The following is a 26344-nucleotide window of genomic DNA, read 5'->3' on the forward strand; positions in this document are numbered from 1 at the left end:
CAAACGAAGTTTCACAGATGTTCTTTCTCCTGTGTGAGTTAATCAGTCCAGCCTCCCCATAAATCTTCTTAGTGGAGCTCCCTGTTGCGACGGAGTAGCAGCGCCATCTTAAAAGGCTCAAATCACTTTCATTTTCTCTCATAGCCATGAAGATTTACGATTTATTTATCTTTATAGAATTTACAGCTTTTTCAGGCAGGAGACCCAAACATCCAACCATGAACTCTTGGTAAATTAATGGATCTCCTTGCCCTATAGCTGAACTTAGCTTCAGGTCGCTGCTCCAATTTAAAGTGCGTCACAGCTCATAAATCCTCCGAACGCGTCCAGAACTCCTTCCGTCTGACTAGGGGGGGGCTTTTCTCATCGGCAACTTCACATCTTTAAGAAATATGCTCAGTAACAACAGCTATAAAGTTCAACTCACACAGTCTTTTGCTTCTCTTTCACTCCAAACAAGCCAGGACATCGCGTCCGGGAAGATACGAGGCAACAATATGAAGAAAAAATAAAAACTTGCTTCCCTTATCGCTCCGTCCCCATCAATCCTTCTTCCAGATGCCGTACATTCTTTGACTCCTCTCGCTCAGCAGCATAAAATTCTCAGCAGTAAACAGCGCTTCTTCCCCTCCTTCTGAAGTATGTCCATAGATTTAAGCCTAATTATCTTCTTTAACCATGGAAATCCCCGCCATGCAGATTAGCGTCCGGGAGTCCTGGCCGTCGTAAGTGCTCAGCCCAAGCTCCCCCCACTCCAAAAACAGTCGGAGTGGGTCTGGGGGCATCGCGGGCCAGCGGCCCCTCTCCGTAACCCCCGGAGAGGGTAGGGGGTTGCCATTTACTCCCCTAGCAACCGCCAAATTCCTTACGAAGGTCAGAGAGATGGAAAACAGGTCCGCCATTCCTGCAGGCGGAAACCGGAACCCCCCTAGTGGGTGGCTTCCAGGAGTGCCAATTCCAATGGGTGCTACAGCCCAGAAGCCCCACCCCACCCCACAGGCTCCGGGTGGGTTAAGGGGCATCTGCGGGCCAGCGGCCCCCTCCCGTAGCATCCCGGGAGGGGTGGGGGAGGCTGCATTCCCGTAGCAGCCGCCAAGACACCGTTGGAGCGGAGCGGATGGTATTGTCCACCATTCCCTGTAGCACGTGGGCGGAGTCTCCAAGCAAAGTGACTGTTCAATGAGGCCTTACAAATAGCAGGGGGGGGGGGAGAAGGCAAGTGGTTTCCCCAGCCACTCTGGGCGGCTTCCAACAGAAATATTAGAATACACTAATTTCTTAAAGATTAAAAGCTTCCCTAAACAGGGCTGCCTTCAGATGTCCTCTGAAAGAAATAGAGTGGGGAAAACCAGAGATCTGTTCAAGAAAATTGGAGATATGAAAGGAACATTTCATACAACGATCACCATAATAAAGGACAAAAGTGGAAAGTACCTAACAGAAGCAGAAGACATCAAGAAGAGGTGGCAAGAATACACAGAGGAATTATAGCAGAAAGATATGGAGGGCTCGTACACCCCAGGTAGTGTGGTTGCTGACCTTGAGCCAGACATCCTGGAGAGTGAAGTCAAATGGGCCTTAGAAAGCACTGCTAATAACAAGGCAGTGAAAGTGATGATATTCCAGTTGAACTATTAAAAAAATTAAAAGCTGATGCTGTTAAGGTGCTACACTCAATATTCCAGCAAGTTTGGAAAACTCAGCAGTGGCCAGAGGATTGGAGAAGATCAGTCTACATCCCAATCCCAAAGAAGGGCAGTGCCAAAGAATGTTCCAACTACCGCACAATTGCACTTATTTCACATGTTAGCAAGGTTATGCTCAAAATTCTACAAGGCAGGCTTAGGCAGTATGTGGACTGAGAACTCCCAGAAGTGCAAGCTGGATTTAGAAGGGGCAGAGGAACCAGAGACCAAATTGCAAACATGCGCTGGATTATGGAGAAAGCTAGAGAGTTCCAGAAAAACGTCTACTTCTGCTTCATTGACTACGCAAAAGCCTTTGACTGTGTCGACCACAGCAAACTATGGCAAGTTCTTAAAGAAATGGGAGTGCCTGATCACCTCATATGTCTCCTGAGAAATCTCTATGTGGACAAGAAGCTACAGTTAGAACTGGATATGGAATAACTGATTGGTTCAAAATTGGGAAAGGAGTACGACAAGGCTGTATATTGTCTCCCTGCTGATTTAACTTATATGCAGAATTCATCATGCAAAAGGCTAGACTGGATGAATCCCAAGCCGAAATTAAGAATGCCAGAAGAAATATAAACAACCTCAGATATGTTGATGACACAACCTTGATGGCAGCAAGGGAGGAGGAATTAAAGAATCTTTTAATGAGGGTGAAAGAGGAGAGCGCAAAATATGGTTTGAAGATGAACATCAAAAAAACTAAGATCATGGCCACTGGTCCTATCACATCCTGGCAAATAGAAGGGGAAGAAATGGAGGCAGTGGGAGATTTTACTTTCTTGGATTCCATGATCACTGCAGATGGTAACAGCAGTCACGAAATTAAAAGACGCCTGCTTCTTGGGAGAAAAGCAATGACAAACCTAGACAGCATATTAAAAAGCAAAGACATCACCTTGCCAACAAAGGTCTGTCTAGTTCAAGCTATGGTTTTCTCAGTAGTGATATATGGAATTGAGAGCTGGACCATAAAGAAGACTGATCATCAAAGAATTGATGCTTTTGAATTATGGCATTGGAGGAGACTCTTGAGAGTCCCATGGACTGCAAGAAGATCAAACCTCTCCATTCTGAAGGAAATCAGCCCCGAGTGCTCACTGGAAGCTGAGGCTCCAATACTTTGGCCACATCATGAAAAGAGAAGACTCCCTGGAAAAGACCCTGATGTTGGGACAATGAGAAGGGGACGAAAGAGGGTGAGATGGTTGGACAGTGTTCTCGAAGCTATGAACATGAGTTTGACCAAACTGCGGGAGGCAGTGGAAGACAGGAGTGCCTGGTGTGTTCAATTTGCACTTGAGCACTCTTCTCATGAAATTCTATTCAAGATTGATGCAGAGTAGAACTCCAATGGATAGTTAGCAGAGTAACAACTTAAACACATTGCAGGATTCCTAAAAATAGACCAGAGACAATTAATATTTCTTTTTTTAAAAAAATATTTTTATTAAATTTTTACATACATATTCATTAAACATCTACCATACATTCATATATCATCCAATCTTTTTGGATTTCCATCAACCACGTCTCAATATTTCCACTTTTTTCCACTTCTTCTTGTATTTCTTCACTCACTATTACTTTTAATAATCACTAATCAATTTTAGTTTCCTTAAATTTATCTCTGTAATATTTCCTCTATTTCCCCTTAGAAAACTTCCTGCAAACCTAAAAGCGTAATTTGTAATTTACAATTGTCTTTCAAATATTTCTCAAATTTTGTCCAGTCTTTCAAGATTCTCTGGTCTCGCCGGTTTTGAATTCACCCTGTCATCTTGTCCAATTCTGTGTAGTCCATCAACTTCATCTGCCATTGCTCTATCATTGGTAATTCTTCTTGTTTCCATTTCTGTGCCAACAAAAATTTTGCTGCCATAGTCGCATACAAAAACAGTTTTTTATCTTGTCTGTGAATATCTTCTCCAGTAATGCCAAGTAAAAAAGCTTCTGGTTTTTTTAATAAATGTATATTTCAACATCTTTTTCAATTCATTATAAATCATTTCCCAGAAGCTATTTACTTTCTTACATTCCCACCACATATGATAAAACATCCCCTTTTTCTTTGCATTTCCAACATTTATTACTTGTTTTGTACATTTTAGCTAATTTCACTGGTGTAATATACCATCTATACATCATTTTCATTATATTTTCTTTCAAAGCATTACATGCGGTAAATTTCATTCCTTCTTTCCATAATTTTCCCCAATCCTCTAACTGAATATTATATCCAAAATCTTTGGCCCAATGTATCATAACTGACTTCACTTCTTCATCTTTCAAATGCCATTCCAACAACATTTTATACATTTTTGACAATATTTTACAACTATTATTTAATATTTCAAATTTTGATATTTTTATCCTCAAATCCATCTTCTTTCAAAAAATTTTTAAGCATTTCATTGATTTGGTGATAGTGCAACCAATCATACACATACTCTTTTAATCTCTTCATATGGTTTCATTTTCCGTTTAGTTCCTTCTTCTTCTTCTTCTTCTTCTTCTTCTTCTTCTTCTTCTTCTTCTTCTTCTTCTTCTTCTTCTTCTTCTTCTTCTTCTTTTACTAACTAAAAGTATTTGCTGGCGAATGTAAATGCACCATCAAATCTAATGTGCACCCTAATTTTCATGACGTCATTTGGCAAAAAAAGAGAGATGTGCATTAAAAAGGTAAAGGACCCCTGACAGTTAAGTCCAGGCACAAACGACTCTGGGGTTCTGGCGCTCATCTCGCTTTACAGGCCGAGGGAGCTAGCGTTTGTCCACAGGCAGTTTTTCCGGGTCATGTGGCTGTTGGAGATTCCATTCCACCTTTTGTTTCAGACATGGGATTGTCACGTGTCACATGTCTGTTTACATTCCAGCACAGTTTGCTGGCGTAAGGGAACTTCCGCTGTATTGCTTTTGCTTTTCTCTCTCTCTCCGAGAAGACAGCAAGGAGAGACATGTTTCTTTGTCCTGATTTATGTTTAATAAATTTGTAGCTTTTAGTATGTATCCACAAGCCTCATTCTGTTGCACAGTTTACTTTGCTGAGTATTGTGTGCTCAGGTTTTGATGCTTGAGTCACTGATATATGTCGGAGCTAGAGGTCGACCACACCCAATTGGCAGATCTGTAAATGATGGGATACCACAGGAGCTTCGTTTGGTGAGATATGCTTCCTTTGACCAAGCGGTAAAGCTCATTCAACAGTTTGGAAAGGGGGCCTTAATGGCCAAGTGTGACACTGAGTCCACCTTCCGCCTCCTGCAAGTCCACCCACATAGGATCTTTGCAGAGGCACAGTCCAGCTGGGGGCTAGCCAGCTGGCTTTTCCACCCCCGGATGCCGACTGTGGCCAGTATGACTAAGCCACTTCTGGCAAAACCAGAGCAGCACACGGAAACGCTGTTTACCTTCCCGGCGGAGTGGTACCTATTTATCTACTAACTTGCACTGTGTGCTTTCGAACTGCTAGGTTGACAGGAGCTAGGACTGAACAACGGGAGCTCACCCCATCATGGGGATTCGAACCACCAACTTTCTGATTGGAAAGCCCAAGGCTCAGTGGTTTAACCCACAGTGCCATCCGCGTCCCCGAGATGTGCATTACATTTGAGTAAATATTGTAAGAAAGACGAAGGTCTTGTTCCATTAGTGTTGCCTTAAATTGGCTCTCCTGGATTACATTATATTATTCTCCACTCTTGTTATTATTTCTATTACAGTGTTACCTCTACTTATGAACTTACATTCCTAAGTCGAAAAAATTTGTAAGTCGAATCCCATAATAATGCATTGGGAGAAAAAATTTGTAAGTAGAAGCAACCCTATCTAAAAATTTGTAAGTAGAAAAAAATCCTATCTAAACCGCATCCAAGATGGCGGATGGAGCTCCATTCGTAAGTAGAAACATTCGTAAGTAGAGGTACCACTGTATATATTGGTAGATTTACTGTATAAACCAAAGTCTGCCAAAGTGACAGACAATAAAATAAGATAAGATATAATGCACAAAAGATCACATACAGTCATACCTCGGTTTAAGTACGCCTCGGTTTGAATACTTTCAGTTTAAGTACTCCCCGGACCTATCTGGAACGGATTAATCCACTTTCCATTACTTTCAATGAGAAAGTTCACTTCAGGTTAAGTACGCTTCAGGTTAAGTACGGACTTCCGGAACCAATTGTGTACTTAAACTGAGGTACCACTGTACTCAGGAAAAGAAAGGAGATAAAACCATTTCCACCACTGGACTGTTCTTACTCCATAAAGTGACTGGGTCCATTTCCCACATCTCATTTTGAAGATTATTTTTTCAATTGTCTGTATATTTATGTGAACACTTTTTTATTTGGGGAGCTGCATCATGGAGAAGTGCAAATTTTGAAGGATAGGTGTGTTACAGTTATCTTATGGGTTTGGGAAGCAAACCAAATCCATTTGTCCTCAGAGACTGCACTCTAAGCATGACTAAATCTGGTTCCAAACCCATCATTGACCTATATACTCGGGTATAAGTCGACCCAAATATAAGCCGAGGCACCTAATTTTACCTCAAAGAATTGGGAAAACTTATTGACTCGAGTATAAGCCGAGGGTGGGAAATGCAGCAGTTAACAGATTAGACAACTGGGCCAAAGCAAACAAGATGAATTTTAACAGGTAGAAATGTAAAGTACTACACTTGGGCAAACAAAATTAAAGGCACAAATACAGGATGGGTGATACCTGGCTTGAGAGCAGTACATGTGAAAAGGATCTAGGAGTCTTGGTAGACCACAAACTTGACCTGAGTCAACAGTGTGATGCAGCAGCAGCTAAAAAAGCCAATGCAATTCTGGGCTGAATCAATAGGAGTATAGCATCTAGATCAAGGGAAGTAATACCGTGTTTCTCACATTTTAAGACGTAGCAATAATATAAGCCATAGCAGGATTTCTAGGCAATTGCGCGATATAAGTCATACCCCGAAAATAAGACATAGTGAAAGACCCTTCGTCCACTACTGGTAGCAATAACCCCCCTCCTGCCAGCCAACTCCCCCTTCAAAATCTCCCCCCATTTTGCTGTCGCTCCACAGAAAAGCTTGTAAAAATGCACCGAAGAGCCGTAGCTGCTAGCTGCCGAAGCCTCGTCATTTCCCCTCCGCGTTTCTGAGAGCATTTTTTTTAAAATAAAAGGATTCAAAAATATATTTTTTAGCCAAGCTATGTGAGCTCTACTTGGTGAAGAGGACAAAAGTGGCATTTGTGGTGGGGAGGGGAGGAAGGCACGAAGAAGAAAAGAGGGGCGATTAAAGACGCTGCCTTGTGAATGACCTCCGTGTGCGTCTCTCTCTGTCTCTCTCTGTCTCTCTCTGTCTCTCCCCCGTGCGTCTCTCTCTCTCTCCCTCTCTCTCCCTCCCTCTCTCTCTCTCTCTCACCCACACCCACAAACAGCCCACCTCTCGCTTCCCCCCACCTTTTCCCCCTTCCATTATATGTGCCCAGCCATGAGTTGCCTGTTGATTTCCTCTTGATGGCCAAGACAGAGAGCGAGGCAGGCAAACTGAAAATAAAACTGCAGCTAGGAAAGTGCAGAGCTCTCGCAGACACGCAGGCGGTTTTTTTAAAACTGACATCCCCTCCCATCTCGTTTTGCCGAGAGACCCAGACAACTTGCATTCCTAGGCTTCAAAGGTTATGCATATGAAAGAGGAGATTAAGGAGATAGATAGAGACAACTTCCTATTATCACCTTGCCTTTGTCCTGAAAGGTAGAAACCTTATGGTAGCCATGAGATCTGGGCATCAAAGGAAAGTACTTAACAGCTATTTGGTAAAGCCAATTGTGATCTCAGGCAGCATCTGGCTAATCAGTCCTGAGAGAGAGAAACATGATTTCTAAATAGAGAAATAAACACAGCCAATTGTACAGCATCTGTAAAATTCATATCAAAAATCATTTCCCTGTTATGATCCAGCCCCCGAATAAGACCATCCCCGAAAATAAGCCATAGGCTTGTTTTCTTGAGTAAAATAAATATAAGATGGTGTCTTAAAATGTGAGAAACACGGTAGTACCACTGTATTCTGCTCTGGTCAGACCTCACCTGGAGTACTGTGTCCAGTTCTGGGCACCACAGTTCAAGAAGGATACTGACAAACTGGAACGTGTCTAGAAGAGGGCAACCAAAATGGTCAAAGGTCTGGAAACGATGCCTTATGAGGAACGGCTTAGGGAGCTGGGTATGTTTAGCCTGGAGAAGAGAAGGTTAAGGGGTGATATGATAGCCATATTCAAATATATAAAAGGATGTCATATAGAGGAGGGAGAAAGGTGGTTTTCTGCTGCTCCAGAGAAGCGGACACGGAGCAATGGATTCAAACTATGGTACAAGAAAGAAGATTCCACCTAAACATTAGGAAGAACTTCCTGACAGTAAGAGCTGTTCAGCAGTGGAATTTGCTACCAAGGAATGTGGTGGAGTCTCCTTCTTTGGAGGTCTTTAAGCAGAGGCTTGACAGGCATATGTCAAGAATGCTTTGATGGTGTCTCCTGCTTGGCAGGGGGTTGGACTGGATGGCCCTTGTGGTCTCTTCCAACTCTAGGATTCTATGATTCTACTGGTAAATTTCAAAAATAAAAATAAATACCGTCCTATGCCTTTCCCAGCTGTCGGAGGCGGGGTGGGGGGAGAAGTGGCGAGGAAGGATCCCTTCCTCAATGCTTCTCCCTCCCTGCTACCTCGCACAGAGCAGGCATAGGACGGGGGTTTGGAGAGTCGCAGCGCAGCGCTTCTCCGAACCCCTGGTCCTGTGCCTTTCTCCACCCTGCCCGCCTCACTCTAGTATAAGCCGAGGGCAGCTTTTTCAGCACAGTTTTTGTGCTGAAAAAGTAGGCTTATACTCGAGTATATACAGTATAAGTTGGAGACATAAACCTACATGGTGCATTTGCTCGCCTTCACTGTAGCAGGAATAGCAAGCAAAGCACCTGAGTCCTGCTGGGGATTCTGGGAGTCCCATTGCCGGGAGAAGATGCTCTAATAATGGCTTGGCTCTTCAGATATCATCGTTGCTTTAATTTTTGTGGGTCCCAGTGCAATTTGTCAGCCTAGGAATCAAAGAGGAAGGCAGCAGGATAGCTTAGCTGGTATAGCATGAGACTCCTAATCTCAGGAGCAGCAACTCGTAGGCTAAAGCACAGTCTGCAAGCAGAGCTGTGTTGGCCCAAACCTGCTAACAAACATGCAAGGAAGGAGGAGTGTTTGCTTATACAATCCCAGTCTTGAGGGACTGCCTGAGTATTCACCACCCCAAGCAGAACCAGTGGGTTATGAAAGGAATGATACATTTCTTACCTCCCCCACTTGCACAGATTTCGAGCAAGTCAAATGAGGCACGGTTTCGATCCACAGGATTGCTGACCAGGCAAGTGAATGTGGAGTCAGCAGAGCTTTTTCTCCAGGAGACGTGGAGATTCCTTCCATTGTCAGAAAGCCAGTACTTATCCAAACCTCCTACTAAGGCCCTGGGGGGATTGCCTCTTTTCCAGGAGATAGTGAACTCCTCCTTTGCAGGTGCCTGGCACTGTAGGGACACATTGCAGCCTTCTGGAGTCTTGGATTCTACTTCATGGTGTATCTGTGGTCTTGGCACTGGCTCTGTTTTAACAGAAATGAAAGTGATTAGGTGTAAGGGACGTGGCTCAATCAAACGCCTGTGAAGAGTCTGACTCTGGAGATGAAGAAATGCCAGTTCCCAGAGCCACATATCTTTCCCAGACATACTCCCCTCACTGGCCTTGATTCACACCCTCCTTGAGTTCTTTTGTCTGGCTGAAAAGTATGATTGAATCCTGACAATGCTCCTTGCATCCTGAATGAAGGATGGGGGTTGCACACAGGTGAAGAAACGAGCGTATTGTAGAACAGTAACATTCAGACTCAATGTTCCACACACATATTTGCTCTGATCTTGCGCCCCACTGGCATGTGGCCCCTGGAATGTTGCTAATAATAATAATAATAATAATAATAATAATAATTTATATTTATACCTGGCTGTGAGGGGGAAAGGGTACAGAGAGCCCCCCCCATCCTGAGGAGCAGCTCCTCCACCAGCAGTAGCGCCAGCGGGGAGGGGGGAAGAGTCCAGTGAGGAAGGAGGAGACGGGGCTCTAGCAGCATAGGAGAGCCCCTGCTGCACGTGGGAGAGGAAGAGATGGGGCGGAAGAGGGGGAGAAGGAAAACATGGAAAGGAGACCCTTTTTCCCTCCGGTTCCGGAATTACGCAGGAGGAAACGCGGGAGGAGATTTGGGGTGCCCAGACTCTTATGTTGGAAGAAGACATGGAACGCGCCTTTCCAGGGTTCTGGGTCAGACTGAGCGGATGTATCCTGTATAGCTCTAGCACTGTAAATAGCCTGCACTTAATAAAAGCATGAAAAGGCAAAGGTCTGGAGAGTCGTTACTCTAGAGTAGTCGCAACGCATCGCCTGTGACACTGGCCATCTGGCTAGGTTTCCCCAACCACTCTGGGCGGCTTCCAACAAAATATTAAAATACAATGGTCTGTTAAACGTTAAAAGTTTCCCTAAGAAGGGCTGCCTTCAGATGTCTTCTAAAATTCTGTTTTTCTTTGACATCTGGTGGAAAGGCATTCCACAGGGCGGGTGCCACTACCGAGAAGGCCCTCTGCCTGGTTCCCTGTAACTTGGCTTCTCGCAATGAGGGAATCACCAGAAGGCTCTCAGCGCTGGACCTCAGTGTTAGGGCAGAATGATGGGGGTGGAGACGCTCCTTCAGGTATACTGGGCCGAGGCCGTTTAGGGCTTTAAAAGTCAGCACCAACACTTTGAATTGTGCTTGGAAACATACTGGGAGCCAATGTAGATCTTTCAAGACCTGCTGCTCCCAGTCCCCAGTCTAGTTGCCACATTCTGGATTAGTTGTAGTTTCCCGATCACCTTCAGTGGTAGCCCCACACAGAGCGCATTGCAGTAGTCCAAGCGGGAGATAACTAGAGCATGCGCCACTCTGGTGAGACAGTCTGCAGACAAGTAGGGTCTCAGCCTGTGTATAAACAGCTGCCCTGGACACAGAATTGACCTGCACCTCCATGGACAGCTGTGAGTCCAAAATGACTCCCAGGCTGCACAGTTGCCCCATTCAGGACCAGGAGTCCTCCACACCTGCCCGCCTCCTGTCCCCCAAAAACAGTACTTCTGTCTTGTCAGGATTCAACCTCAGGGTGAGAATGTGGCCCTCAGGCTGAAAAGGGTTCCCCATCATATTTCATGATCTTCCCATTCTGTGCTCAGCTCCACTAAAAACTTGATAAAGATGGTGAAATCAATACTTGCCATAAACAGTGAGGAAGAAGTGGTGTTCTTGGAACTGTGCAACATTAAACCAGGCACGAGCTTCATAGAGCCCAGCATGCTCCACTGTCAGGTTCTTGATCCTCAGCGTGGTCTCCTCAACCATTGCCAAGTTCTTGATCCTCAATGCGAGGGCATCACCACTTTCCACCAGTTGTTCATACCAGCTCCTGAGATTTGACTGATCCAGTTTTCCATCCCTGAACTCACCAAGCAGATATGGATCACCAGATGTGGGGTGGAAGGCCCATTCAATTTTCTCCACTTTTTTGGCTGAGGGTGTATTTAAAGATAGAAATACTGATCCTCCCAGGATCCCACTCACATGATAGGTCGGATTCTCTGCGGCTTGACTCAAAGTGCCTATTGGGGCAGGGAAGGAAGGGAAAGAAGAACAAGGACATGGGTTAGCATCCATCACTCCACACTCTCACCATCACCATTGTCTAGGCCAGAGGAAGAGGTGAATGAACAAGCTACAATGGTGAAGAAATGGGTGGGAGAGGCAGAGTAGAGTTATTGGTTTCTTTTGGTCTTATTTTTATTAAGCATTTTGTGTTCTTATCTTGTATTTTTATGCTGTGTTTTTGTCATGGAATTCTACTCAATATTGATCCAGAGTAGAATTCCAACGTATAGTTAGCAGAATAAAAATCTAAACATGTTGCTGGATTTCCCCAAAATAGACCAGAGGCAATAAATATTTCATCTAGCAGAGCTTTACTGCTACTGAAGGCAAATGAGCATAATGGTTACGAATCCAATACATTTAGAATTGGGACGGTCCATAAGAAATCCAACAGCAGCAGACTTAACTTAAACTTACAACAACTTATAAAAAGTCTAAAACTTAACACTTCAGCCCTGAGTGCTCACTGGAAGGACAGATCCTGAAGCTGAGGCTCCAATACTTTGGCCACCTCATGAGAAGAGAAGAATCCTTGGAAAAGACCCTGATGCTGGGAAAGATGGAGGGCACAAGGAGAAGGGGACGACAGAGGACAAGATGGTTGGACAGTGTTCTTGAAGCTACGAACATGAGTTTGAGCAAACTGCGGGAGGCAGTGGAAGACAGGAGTGCCTGGCGTGCTATGGTCCATGGGGTCACGAAGAGGCGGACACGACTAAACAACTAAACAACAACAAACCTTAACACTAAGCATACTATGTAGAGAACATCACACCAGAAGGAAAAGCAATAGAAAGAGAAAGTGAAACCCAGGCTTCTTCTGGCCCTACTTTGATAGTAAGAAATGCAAACTAACCATTTTGCCCTGAGGTCTTCAGATGAAGGGCAGTAGTGTATACAAATTTAATAATGATAATGATTGTAGTGAGGCCCCATGCTGCTCTATGCACTCAGCAGAAGCCCAAACATCCTGTTTCCACCAGGTCCAGGCTGGCAAGAATCCACAGCAAAGCCCACAAGCCCACAGTTCAGATAAGGAGGAACAGGCAAGGCGAAGAGTAGCCCACAGTAGCCCAGAAGCAATTGAGGCAAAGGCACAGGCAAGTTGTACTGCAAGATCTGGCCACACCGAGGCAGTAGTTCAGGCAAGAACATAGGCAAAGGGACGGCTAAGAGGCATGGCCACAGGGAGGCAGTGCAGGAAAAGATCAGGGTTGGAAGGGAAACGTTTTCAGCAGCTCTCTCTGCCTCCTATTGAGGAGTTTAAGGCAGAGTTGCCAGAACTCCCACCCAGGCTCTAGGTCCTCCTCATAAATAGCCCTTTACTCAAAAGGAGCCCTGCTCTTGAGCCAAGCACTCCTGGGCATGCAGAAGCGGGGGGAGGGGGGGCTTTATGTTAGGATTCAATCACTCCCAGGTGCTATGAGGTTGTTCTGCCTTCTCTTCCTTGTTTCTTCTTTGACAGTCCCAGGTCCTGCTTGAACATTGTTCTGGGATATTCCTGAGTGCTAGAAATTTCTGGGGGCTCCAGAACATCCTCAGCCAAATGCTTCTTGGAACAAGGGTTGTCTGGTATCTACAGGACACCAAATATGCTGATGCTGAGGAGCTCATTCCAGGCATCCTACCCAAGGGCTCCCAAGAACTTAAAATCCATAGATTCATAGACTCATAGAATTGGGCTCATTTAGTCCAACCCCCTGCAATGCAGGAATCTCAGCTAAAGAATCCCTGGCAGACCTAACATCTGCTTTAAAATCTTGAATGAAGCAGACCCCACAACTTTCCAGAGGAGATCCATTCCGCTCTTGAATGGCTCTTACTGTCAGGGAGTTCTTCCTAATATTTGGTTGGTACAAACTGGCTTGTAATTCGAAGCCTACATCAAAAGGCATTGTGTCCTTTTCCACAGCTCCCTTTTAAATTTGTACAAATGACCACAATCCGTGGGATGTTCAGTAGCGATTAGGTGTCACAGAACACTCTAAAAGTTGTTCCCAACAATGTGAGGAAGGGGATGCAGAATGAATCTCTTCAAGAGCACAGCTTTGGGGGGAGGGGTTCAGGTGCAGAGAGGGGTTTTTTAAATCAGTGAGCCATGCTTTGGGATTCCATGCAAATAAGCAACGGGGAACCAGTAACAAACTTTATTATTGTCAATTATTTACCCCTTTGGAACAAAATAGACTTACAACATTTCTGTGTATTGAGGGAGGCTTGAGGCCTGTACAAGTATGGAAGGACTTACCAAAGGAAGAGCAGATTAACAGCTTGAATAAGAGAAGGATCTTGAGGCTTCTGCAAGTGTCTTCATTAACTTTTCTGATTGTGGAGGGAGATTCAGGCATGGCTGATGCTGGTGTTGAGAGCAGAGTTGATCTTCCCATCTTGCAGACTGATATTTGGGCTCTGACATCCAGGCAACAACACAAGAGCACCGCAACCCTATAGTCGCGTTTGACTGGACTTTACCATCCAGGCATCCTTTGTTGTTGTTGTTTAGTCATTCAATCGTGTCCAGGGGCATCCATAGCTGCCAAGTTATCCCTTTTTTAAGGGAAATTCCCTTATGCTGAATAGGTTTCCTCGTGAGAAAAGGGAAAACTTGGCAGCTATGGGGGCGTCGCTAGCATGTTCTCCCTGCCAGGGGCGGTAAGCCAGAAGGCACACCGCCAGGGGGCAGAGATGCCCTCCGCCTGCTCCTCTCGTGTCACCTCCTGCTGCTCCTGCCGCCGCCGGGGTCCTCGGGGAGTCGGGGGCGCCGCCCGCCGCGCGGCCCCGCATCGCGCGCCTCTTCCCTTAGCCGCAGCGACAGGGATGGCGGGGAGCGGCACCGCCCACGCCCCTCGCCGGCTGCCTGGACTCGTGTCCGACTCTTCGTGACCCAATGGACCGGAGCACGCCACGGATCCTTTACCTTTACCTTTTTTACCTTTAGTTCTAAGAGTGATTCTTGCTCTGCCGTTACCATTTTTAAAAATGTTGGACGGAACCACATTTATAAGCTGGCCACAAAAGCCCCCAACCCCTATGAGGGATAGGATACCCCTTGCCTTGCCGGGCTTAAATGTCTCAATGCTATTTTTTACTCTCTGCCTGTCTAAGCAGGCATGTATCCCTATCCCTAACCCCCCTTCTCCTGAAGCTTCCAGAGGAGAGGAAGACAGTATTGAATTGCATCAAGTGGTTGAGGAAGGTCACAGTAAACAGGCAAACAGAAGGTAGGAGCTGGGAGGAGAGCCAGGAGAGAGCAGCCTGGAAAATATGTCTGACCCACCTTTTCCCAGAACTCGGCGTTCATTGAGGGTGCAAGAACAAAGGACTCAGAGACAATTGGCCCCTGGAAGCCACTGTAAGGGGAAGTGCTGTTGCTAGGAACGGGGCCGGAGGAGTTCATTTGGAGCAGTGCCATTATGAGGGACTGACTGGATTTCTTTGCCTCTCACCTTGATGTTTGAATAAACTCATTTTTATTTAAATTTATTGAATAAACTCATTTTATTTAAGGACTCTCTCTGTTTTTCCTTGCTTCTGGCTCCTACAGGTTGGGTGGGTGCAGAATAGAATTCCCTGAACTTGACACAGACGGAAAACCATCCATACCTGCCTCTCCTTTTGGTTCCCTGTGTTCACACCTGAGGAGGTGTCAATGATTTACCTGTGACCCGTGAACTTACCTGTAACTCTATCCAATGTACCTCCTTTTTTTACAGGTCTCTGGAAACCTCATATGGGAGCTCAAGGATTTTCTAAAAACAGACTAACCACAAAACAGTATTTTAAGAAGATATGCTTTAGTTATTTTGTTAAAATCAACAAAAAAATTCTCTGAGGTGTTTATTGTTTACTTCTTCAATGACTACCAGTCTTTAACAGCAACTACCTGTGAAATGTGGGGTGCGGGTTGAAATCTAATAATAATATTAATAACAATGGTAAAAAAATTATTATTTATACCCCACCCATCTAGCTGGGTTTCCCCAGCCACTCCGGGCAGCTTACATCACATAAAAAAATTATAAAACATTAGACATTAAAAGCTTCCCTAAACAGGGCTGCCTTCAGATGTCTTCAGATGTCTTCCCTAAACAGGGCTGCCTTCAGATGTCAGGTAGTGGTTTATTTCCTTGACATCTGATGGGAGGGCGTTCCACAGGGAGGGTGCCACTACTGAGAAGACCCTCTGCCTCGTTCCCTCTAACCTCACTTCTTGCAGGGAGAGAACCGCCAGAAGGCCCTCAGTGCTGGACTTCAGTGTCCGGGCGGAACGTTGGGGGTGGAGATGCTCCTTCAGGTATACTGGGCCATTTAGGGCTTTGCATTGTGCTCAGAAACATACTGGGAGCCAAAGTAGGTCTTTCAGAACCAGTGTTCTATGGTCTCAGCGGTCACTCCCAATCACCAGTCTAGCTGCCACATTCTGGATTAGTTGTAGTTTCCGAGTCACCTTCAAAGGTAGCCCCACGTAGTCCCAGCAGGAAATAACCAGAGCATGCACCACTCTGGCAAGACAGTCTGAGGGCAAGGTAGGGTCTCAGATGGAGTACCAGATGGAGTTGGTAGACAGCTGCCCTGGACACAGAATTGACCTGCACCTCCATGGACAGCTGTGAGTACAAAATCACTCCCAGGCTGCACACCTGGTCCTTCAGGGGCACAGCTACCCCATTCAGGACCGGGGAGTCCCCCAAACCTTCCTGCCCCCACCCCCCAAAAAACAGTGCTTCTGTCTTGTCAGGATTCAACCTCAATCCATCCATCCTCCAACTGCCTCCAGACACACACAGGACATTCACCACCTTCACTGGTGCGTGGCCCATGGGTTCTGTGTCAAAGTACACTTGCAGCCCACTTGGTCTGAGAGGGTGGACTGCCATGGGCTAATTGCTAGTTCTGGATAGGGCTGTTTTTCTCATGCAGCTTGTGCTGTCCCATCCCCAGGGCTGAAACCACAACCTGCTACCTATTTCATTTAATTTGGCTCAAGAAATTGCATGGCCTCTGTTTGTGCCGACTTTGGGCAGACTGAAATAAAAATATACAAAACCTTGTGGATATTAACCACAATCTTCGTACACCTTTATCATCAGGCAATGATAACATTCTTCAAATGGTTATTTTGCCAAATGTTATTGAGACAAATAACACAGTACACAGCATGGTGCCCAACATACACACTGTAAAATCTTGTGAGATCTAGAGCAGGGACCAGATATGATACAATGACCAGCTAATAAATGCACAGTTGGTTTCTGTGGTCCGGCAGCACCTTGAGCTGGGCTGGGAGGTCCAGATACTTGGCTTTCTACACTTCGGCTCTGAGAAAATCTTGGTAAGGGGTAGCCACGGACCTAAATCTATAGCCAGAACTCATTGAAGATCACTCCCCCATTGCAGTGTATGTGTGTCTGACCTCAAAGCCTGACGTTTCCAGCAGAGGTTTTTGAACAGCTTCCAAGCCTTGTAATAGTAAACGCAAGGACCAAGTGTTGACTGGACTGTGGCTAAAAGAGGATCTCTGGGATACATGAGGAGGGAGGCATTTTGAGGCCTGGAGGAAACCCAAAGATTGCAAAAGTACAAAAAATCTGAAAGCCAAAGACTTAATGGGACGCCTCCCCCCCCCAAAAAAAGAGAATCAACCAAATGAGGATTATAAAGTGAACATGCCAAAAGGAAAATGGAGAACAGGGTGAGGAGGTGTGTGTGTGTGTGTGTGTGTGTGTGTGTGTGTGTGTGTGTGTGTGTAAGTGTAAGATTCTGATTGGAATCTAGAACTGCAACATATTGTTGCAGGACACATTAATTCACCCCGCCCCCAAGTACTTCAAACAGCAGAGGGTGGAATCTGGAACTTAAAAAAGAGAGGATTTGAGCATTCCAGAGTTCAGCCACAGACAGGTCCAGGGAAGGCTCCTGATATGAGAGCTTTGAAAAGCCAAAGGCCAATGTGCAGACAATAGGTTGGGAAGAAATGGTGCCTTAGTTTAGGAACATGGGAAGCTGCCTTTGGTCCATCTAGCCCAATGTTCTCTACACTGACTGGCAGCAGCTCTCCATGATTTTAGGCAGGGCGTCTTTCCCCCCAGCCCTACATGGAAATGCATTCAGGTGTTGAAGCTGGGACCTTCTACATGTGAAGCAGATGTTCTACCACTGAGCCATGGCCTTGCCCAAGTGCTGCATACTGCTGAGTCAAACCATCGGTCCTTCTAACTGAGGACTGTCTACACTGGCTAGAAGTAGCTCTCCTGGGTTTCAGGGAGGGGACATTCCCCAGTCTACTTGGAGATGCTATTGTGGGTTTAACCTGGGACATTCTGCATGGAAAGCAGGTGTTCTGTCCCTGAGCTAGGACCCTTTCCTCCACCGTGTTGATGTGGAAACACACCCTGTTGCATCCATCCCTTTCCCATAAGCAGAAGCCCATCTTCATTCCAGTCCCAGTTCATGAATTGCATCATTCAGGGTGTTCAATCAGTGGCAGCACCACCTTCCTCTTAGCTTTGTTTAAAACTGGAATGTAGGAGTGCTTGTTTTGCTTTCATATTCACTTTGATACATCATGAGCACAAGGTCAGGATTGCTAGCATAGTCAAGAGTCTACTGCCCTCTTACATGGAGCAGCCCAAAGGGAAGTCTATTGCGACACCTAAGGAGAGATCCAGGTCTAGCAGTTGGATGCCAGGTGCTATCCTGAGCATGATGTTGCAGCCATTCATAGACGGTCTCTCTCTTGCTTAAAAACAGCCATGGACAGGCTTACTAAAACATTTATGGGATGTAAGTCTGAATATTTATTGACTCCTTGTCCATCTCAAAAGCAGAGTCTTCCTTTTAGCCATGTAATTGCAAGTTAGAACGGCTCTGATTACATGTTGCTGCTGCCCACAATGGCTTACATTTCAGGAGAAGAGGGGTGGGCAATCTTTCAATCTCTGCCAACCTGCCCAATTTTTCCCTGGATGGATATCTGAAGCCTCCACCTCCCTCTTTGCTTTCTTTTGAGGCAGGCAGAAAACTCCAGTGGTGTTTTGGAGAATAGTTTGCTCCATAGTTTATAAAGCTTTGTGTAGTTCTCCCTTCCAGGGTTCAGCTTTAGCAAGACATCCTCAAGCCACTTTGGAGTGAGGGGTTCCGGCCATTTCAGAGCGAGGACTTCTAGCAACTTTGGAGTGAGGGCTTGTAGCAGAAAATAAGGTTTCACAATAAAGGCGAAGAAAGGGAATTTTGCCCAGGAAATATTCTCTTCTCATCTGTGCCAAAAAACAAAACAAAACATAGCCTTGGCAAGTCCCAAGTGGTACTCAGAGGGTTTGGCACATCATTTGGTTTTTGGCCCCTGCAAAGGTGATGTTTCTTGACAAAATCCCTCTTGCTGGATCCTGTTGGGAAACAGAATTATATTTATAAATCAGATGGCATATTGGGGTTATCCCATAGAAGAGAGGACAAACTTCTTCCCCTCTACTAGATTAAAGGGTCATAACTTAAGGAGGGTAGATCTCCTTAAGGAGATCTGTAGGAGGAGAAATGTAGGAGATGGTAGGACAAGTCTGACAATGGGAACAACTATCTAGAGCTGTTGGGGCTCTCCCTTGTTGAAGGTCTTCAAGGAGAGGCTGGTACACAACTGGAATCACACACAAACATATTTGCATGCATATATTTGTGCAAATAAATCACCACCATTTGATTTTTTTTAAGCCCATCCAAAATTTCATGGACCTTACCAGGCCTATGTGACTTCTTCAGAAGAATTGTCTGGGGTCCTTCGGATCTGGTCGTAAATAGTCGTGACAAGCCGTTCTTTCTGGGGGCTTCTCTCCGCATTATTTTCCCGGAGACCTAGGGACTAAATGCAAATAAGGAAGAAGTTTGTTTGTTTGTTTGTTTTTAAATGATGTGGCATTTGCCCCCCCCCCCAACACTTGGGAACATAGGAAGCTGCCACATATTGAATCAGACCATTGGTCCAGCTAGCTCAGTATTGTGTACACTGACTGGCAGTGGCTCTCTGGGATTTCAGGCTCTCCCGATGCTATCTGGAGATGCTGAGAATTGAACCTGAGACCTTCTGCTTGCAAGACAGAGGCTGTACCACTTTCCTTCATCTGAGCTGAATTTGCATAGCTACGGAGAGATGTCTAGCGGTTGGGCTCAAATGTCTCTGTCACAGGCCAGCAACTAAAGAAGGACCTGTGAGGTCCTGCAGTGGTATATTCTGAAGTTCAGCAGACCCCCATAGCCAAGCCTTCAATGAAGAGTCCATAGCCAAGCTCTTGAGGAAATAATTCCTCTTTCTGCAAAACAGCCCTAGGCTGACCTGGGCTTCCACCTGGCAGAGGAGAGGCCCAGTGGGGGGGGGGGCGCTCAGGACAGTCTCACCTTATTGTTACCTTCTGGAGGGCTCCTCCGAAGGATCTCTGCATACTGGGGGTCAGAAGGGCTCTCCTCCACTTGCACAGTTGGAATGGTAACTTGGAAGAAGAAAGAATGAGAGAGATCTGTATGAGAGAGATCCTACAGTACATTGCTTTAGGTGGGAACTGTTTCAGCCTGAGGGCCACATTCCCATCTGAGCAACCATCTGAGGGCCACATGCCAGTGGTGGTGGTGGGGGCACAGAAAAAGTAGGTGGAGCAACAAATGTAAACACTGCTTTAGGCTACTTTCTGCACAGACTCACAACCCAGTCTCTATCCTCTACCCAGGCAGGCAAGAAAGAGGCATTATCTGATTCCAGCCAGGCGAAAAAACTGTATTTGACCTGGGAGCAGTTCTGAGGTTAGACAGAGAGGCCTGGAAGGCCACATTTGCTTCCTCCCCAGGTCTCAGGCTCCTCACCCTTCCATTTTAACATAAATATTGTCTAATCTGGTTGCTCCTGTGACAGTAACAACAGCCCAGTTTGCAGTTATTAAGCAAGGGTGAGGTTTTGTCAGTGGGGAGAGACACTCATGAGGAAAGCTTCCACAGGCAAAATATTTCTGCATCAAGGTGTTCCTAAAGGCACAGAGTTTTTCAGAGAAGATGATGGCCCTTGCATTGAGCTTTTGCACTCCTTTTAATTTTTTTATTCAGTTAAGTTTTATCCAGCTCTTCAGTCAAAAAGCCTCCCAAGAACAGCTTCCAGTTCCACAGAAACATGACAGTCCCTGCTCTTGAGACTTACAGTCTAAAACAGACATGGCTCTAAAGGAAAGTAGATTGGGAGAGAAGAGGAAATAAGCAAACTCGGGGAAAATTTCTTAACTCTAAGTTGTTCCGACGACCAGCAGGGGTCGAAATGTTCCGCGGCTCGTGAGTTTCTTTAAATGTGACATAATTAGGGTTGTAGGGGAAGGACTGGAATACTCCAAACAAATGTTTGGCTCACCAGCTTCTGCCGATTTTTCATTATTGATCCTCCAGCACCAGAAGGCAGCCCCAAGACTCAGCACCAGCAGGATGAAGGTCAGGACAACATAGCCTGACTTGGAGAAAGACGCCTCAGCTGTTGGGATTGAGAAGGGTGCAGAGGGTCAGAGCCAGCTTGCAATATCTAACACACACACACACACACACACACACACACACACACACACACACACAATTCCAGCAGACAAACCCCTGCTGCTGCTTTTTCTGTCGTTCCTGGTAGCTCACAGGAAGAAACAAGTGTGTAGATCACACAGCAATACAGCAGCAGAAGATAAAGAGCATTACCCAGATGCTCACAGAAAGTACACAAAAAAGGCAGGACTCTCAAATATCAGGCAGAGGTTTTAGAGAAACAGAAAGGGAAAGGGGGGGAACAGATCAACAGAGGGATATTTGATAGTTTTATAGGCCATGGACAAGCTACAAAGAAAAAAAGGAGAGAAAGAGTTAAATTGCAAGGAGAGATGAAATTACAGAGACGGGTAAGGAAACAAGATGGGGTTAGGAAACCCAGTGGTGACCCAGGAAAGGCAAAGGGAGAAGTCCAAGGAAACCACTCCATTAGAGAAATCCTGATTCTTCCTGGCTTGGCATGATTTTGCCTTTGCACACAGACCCGTGGAACAGTGTTACAAGGAAATTGGATGGGAGAGGCTGAGAGGGCCCCCGCCCCCCAATGAGCCTTACCTCCCCAAGAGGCAAGGACAGGGGGGTTGCACTGCACATTACCAAAACCTCATTCATTTAGATTCAAAACTCCATTCACAAAAGTGCCTGTCTAATCAGAGACTCCAGAGCCCTGACAGAAGCCCCTAATGTCAAGGAAATTAACAGCAACATATCTGCAAAGGCATTGCCTCTGCAAGGGAAGCTCGGCTCAGCTTGCAGAAGGAGCCTGTGACTCCCGGCTGAGCCCCAGGTCTCCAACAAAGGAAAGCAGGGAAAGTGTCAATACCAAATGTAGCAATTCACTGATAAATGTATCTATGTACAGGCTCAATGGGAAAACTTTATAAACTCATAAGAAATCACATCATTGTATCAATCTTCTCAGTTCCAATGGCATTAGGACCCAGGGAAGTGAGGTATAAGGGGAAGGGTGAGAGAGCCCACCATAATCCACAGATGTACAGTCCCTTCTGCAGGGCCTTCCAAAAGAGTCATGATGGTGATATCCTGCCCCAAGAGTGTCAGACAGAGAACCATCTCAATCACAATGCCTACTCACCCCATAGCATAGTGGGATGAAGCCCAGACAAGACAAAGGAGTGCAATTGACTTGACTCAGGGACAAGGGAACTGTCAATACTTTCCTTTGCACTGTATTTGAGTGACAGGGGCATGCCTGGATCTCAGGTTCTACCTGAGACCACACTTTTCCTGTGACATATCTATGATGTCTTGATGGTGCTTCTGGAAATGTCTTCTGGGAAACTTTGATGAAGCTAATGTAACGATTGATGGGGACTTCTGGCTGCTTCGTCTTTGTGGTAGTCGGAAGTCATGTTGCAACAATAAAGATCAGGCCTACAGGCTGCTGTTTTGCTTCTATCTCCTGGCTGAAGTCTCTTGCTTGTGACCCCCAACCTGAACCTATGGGAGTCAAGGCTAGGCAATTGTGGGGTGCTCCAAGGACTCCCTTTTACACATAAACTCTGCATAAATTGTGGGCCTACTGTATTTGATCATTGCAGTGCTATTAAACATTCCATAGCTTCTACTGATGAGATTTTCTCTCATCTCCCAACCTCTTTCTATTTATTTTATTTTTCAACACAGCGAACAAGACTGTGATCATGTAAGGAAATTGGGTGTAAGCTTTGGGCCTGTTGTACTGTAAAATGACCAAAGACTGAAGTATTAAGGAAAGCATGGACAATTTCCCAAGTGAACATTTCCCAAGTGTAATTTGGTGGAGTTGTGACAAGTCCCCTCCAGCAGTAGCCCTAGGGAAAACACAACCAACATCAAGACACTCAAAAACCAAAATACCACTGTGCTTCTGTGTGTGTGTGTGTGTGTGTGTGTGTGTGTGTGTGTGTGTAGCATTAAAACATCCAAACTACACAACAAGGCCACAGATCAGGGTACCTGGCTCTTTTTTATTCCCAGCAGGACCACTGGTCAGAGATAATGGGAACTGCAGTCCAAAAAGATCTGGGGACCAAGTTTGGGAAACCTTGCCATATAGATAATTAAAAGCCAAAGGCCTGATGAAAAAGGAATTTTTTGCGTGGCACCTAAAGAGATGCAATGGTGGGGCCAGGCAAGAGCCTCCCTGGGGAGAGCAACTTATAAGTTGCTTTGTGTGGATGATAAAGCTGGAAAGGCAAGAGAAGTATTTTGAAAGGTTTTCCATGCAGCAAAAAATCCTTTTAAAAATCCCTTCCTTTAATTTCTTTTTTAAAAAATATATCTATACCTCCACTCTGGCAGATCCTTTGCAAGTCAAAGGACACGATCTTGTGCTCGATTGGGTTGCTGGCTGTGCAGGAATAGGTGGTGTTCAGGGAGGCAGGCAGCAGCGAGAGGCGGAGAGTCTTGCCATCGGGGGAGATCTGGTATCTGTCGGAGTTCCCCAGATCCCGGATCGGGTTTCCTTTCCTCCAAGTGACGTTGACCTGCTCCTTTCCAGGAGAGAGACACTGGAGGGTCACATTGCACCCCTTGGACGTGCTGGAAACCAGCTGGCTCTGTATCCGCGGAGTAGAGACAGGTTCTGGATGCCATTGGTGGGAAAAGATGAAAAATGATTTGTAGGGGATGTCAGCCAACATGAAGTTTGAACAGATGTCACAAAGTCACTCTCATGAATTTGGAACCAGGGGCTCCCTCTTGCTTTCCAAACAGGACATTACATTTCTGACTTCTCACACAGGAGCCAGTCGATGAAAGCTACACTCTGTTTCTAAGCACAGTAATACGTGTACTGCAGAATCCTGCATTTCAGAAATCCCAGTCATGAGCTTGTAATGTTTTAATACATCCAGTATCCAAAGCACAACAGAGGAGGGGAAATAGCTCTCCCATTTCCTCCCAACACCTAAATATTTCTTAGTAATGAGCTGCGGATAATGCTGGTTCTGCTAATCGACCAGATGAAATTAACACATTTCCCTTTTTTATTTTGTGCATAGATGTTAATTTTCATAGGGAAATAAGATCCCAATTTGTCTCCACAGTACTTCCCACACACTTGGGGATACTCAGATGAATTTTTTGATTCTGTTTTTATGGCAGATCCTAAGATTATTGAATTTCAGTAATCCAAAGCTTACTGAAAATACTGCCAAGATCCTTTCCATGGCCATCAAAACTAGGCCACAACTGTTAAAGGAAAGAAGAATTCAGAGTCGAAAGTGTCTGCATTTTTAAAAACTACTTTGGATTGCTCACCAACTCTGCTTTACTTAAAATACATTGTGTGTGTGTACACACATACTCTTCTACTGTGGTTGTCTTGAATATTGAGGGAAGAAATTGTCAAATCTCACTTTCCCAATCTTAAATTCAGTTCCACACATCAGTTTATATTTTTTTATTTAAAAAATCCTAACAAAAATCCACCAGCATTTTAGTGTGAGTTTCTCCTAATATACACATTTTTCCATGCAATTTTCCCTAAAAGGCATTTTGTATGTTAGTTACAGTAAAATATTTGCATTTTTTTTAAAATGGAAAACCTATCCCAACCTAGGCATTTGCTTCCACATTACTTGGTTAAAGAACTGCATTGCAAAATTTAGAGAAGTGCAGATTTTGAAGGATGGCTGTGTTTTGGCACTCACATCCCCCCCCCGAAATTCTGCATTAATATGAACAGATCCCTTGCCTTGATCACCCTGTCCTGTATCTGATGTTTATGTACTGTTGACTGAAAAAACAAAAGTACGCTATTTCTGGTAAAACAGAGAGAGAGATGGCAATTTCCTTGGGCTAAAAATTGAAATTCTGCTGATTATTCTATTTTTAATATGCATGAGTGGACATTAATTTCCATGAGTCAACATGGAGTATAACTTGGCTGGATGCAGCCTAATAACTCACCATAGACCATGAGGCGGAAGAGCTGGTCCTCAACAATAGCTGGGAATAATTTCACTCGGGCCCCAAAGACACCACTGTCATTCAGCTCCAATGCCTTGATCCTGAGCGTCTCATTGTACATTTCTATCCTCTGCTTAAACCGGTCACCAGGATCAGGCCGTTCGAATTTCCCATCCCGAAACAAAGCCACCAGCAGCGCTGGGCCAGATCCAGCCCGGTAGCTCCACTCAATCTCCTTCAGTTTGGCCTGTGGACCAATATTCACAGACAGGGCCACCGAACCTCCCAGGACCCCGTTCACCTGGCGGGGAGGGGTGTGTGACTGGCCAGCAATGAGGTCTGAGGGTGATACAAAAAGGGAATGGAACAGTAATAATTAGAGAAATGAGATTTGTCCACAAAACATAGGGATTTGTGGGGCATAATTATTTTTCTTCCTAGCCCTAGGCTTAGAGTGTTGGAAGATATAGTGCAGTCTAAAAGAACAGACTTCTTCATGCAGCACATTGTTAAAATATAGATTTTGCTCCCACAAAAGGTAGGTCACCAACTTGATTGAAAACTGAGTCTCCAATGTTGTGATAATACTCACAACCATGATATTTTAGGCAGCAATCCAGCTAGCTGAGTACACAGAGTACCAACCACTTTTTTTTTTACTTAGTAGAAGAATTTCCCATTGAACATACTGTTAAGTCAGATATGAGTGTTCTAAATATCTGTGTTTCATGCTTATAGTAGTAGTAGGGGCTGACACCCCTGCACACTCCATTTGCCAACCCTTCCACGACACCTAGTCAACTCCTGCTCCCTTTACATCTGACCAATTCCCCCTCCCTTTATACACCACCTGCCCGCTCACTTATCCCCTCACAGTTTACCCTAAACTCCCCTCCCCTCAGAGTTCACCCCACCACCCTCTCCTCTCATCTCACCCCAAACACCAACCCTTTTTAAAGGAGGAGGAGAGCGACTTCAGAGAGTGGTTTGACACACTGCCTTCTGAAGTGCCTCCCCCCCTTCATTAAACCTCATAATGCAGGGGGGAGGTACTTCAGGGGGGCAGTTAGACAAACCCCTCTTTGAAGAGCCCCTTTCTGTTAAACAGCTCACATGGCCACACTGCTTGCTTGCTCACCTGCCTGCTGCTCTGCCATGAAGGTGAAGTTGGTGTGGCCTCCTATCAGCAACCGCATGAACTTCAGCATGACGATAACCATACATTTTTATGCATATAGGAAGGAAATACCATCCATAGCAAAAAGCCAGCTAAAGCCTGTGGGCAATCTGATATTTTCCTTTTAAGCATTAAGTCATAAAGCCCACCCACCATCTGGAGACTTTGTTGAACATGTGTTCACATACAGCTTTCTGCACACTTCAGGGAAAGGCTTTCTAGCAAAAAGAA

The 26344-nt window shown here is 45.3% G+C and overlaps 2 protein-coding genes across 2 annotated transcripts in view; both read right to left on the reverse strand.

Annotated features, from left to right (window-relative positions):
• Positions 1-14505, reverse strand: part of LOC118078009 (SLAM family member 8) — a 33762-nt gene extending 19257 nt beyond the window's left edge. The window contains exons 1-3 of the mRNA XM_060269326.2: positions 13715-14505; positions 11040-11420; positions 9037-9339 (exon numbers count right to left, since the gene is read on the reverse strand). Of these exons, the coding sequence (XP_060125309.1) occupies positions 9037-9339; positions 11040-11420; positions 13715-13853 (823 nt within the window). The 5' untranslated portion in view covers positions 13854-14505. The remainder of the gene's footprint in view (positions 1-9036; positions 9340-11039; positions 11421-13714) is intronic.
• Positions 14506-15274: 769 nt separating this feature from the next.
• LOC118078008 (SLAM family member 5-like) lies at positions 15275-26144 on the reverse strand. Its single transcript, XM_088659936.1, has 7 exons — positions 26075-26144; positions 24937-25275; positions 23312-23608; positions 20846-20962; positions 19855-19946; positions 19200-19321; positions 15275-18851 (listed from the first exon to the last, which is right to left on the reverse strand). Exons 1-6 carry the CDS (start codon positions 26142-26144, stop codon positions 19205-19207), a joined length of 1032 nt encoding a protein of 343 aa, XP_088516062.1. The 3' UTR covers positions 15275-18851; positions 19200-19204.
• Between the last annotated feature and the right edge of the window lie 200 nt (positions 26145-26344).

This window comes from Zootoca vivipara, chromosome 16, assembly GCF_965207765.1.
Source record: "Zootoca vivipara chromosome 16, rZooViv2.hap1.1, whole genome shotgun sequence".
Lineage (NCBI taxonomy): Eukaryota > Metazoa > Chordata > Lepidosauria > Squamata > Lacertidae > Zootoca > Zootoca vivipara.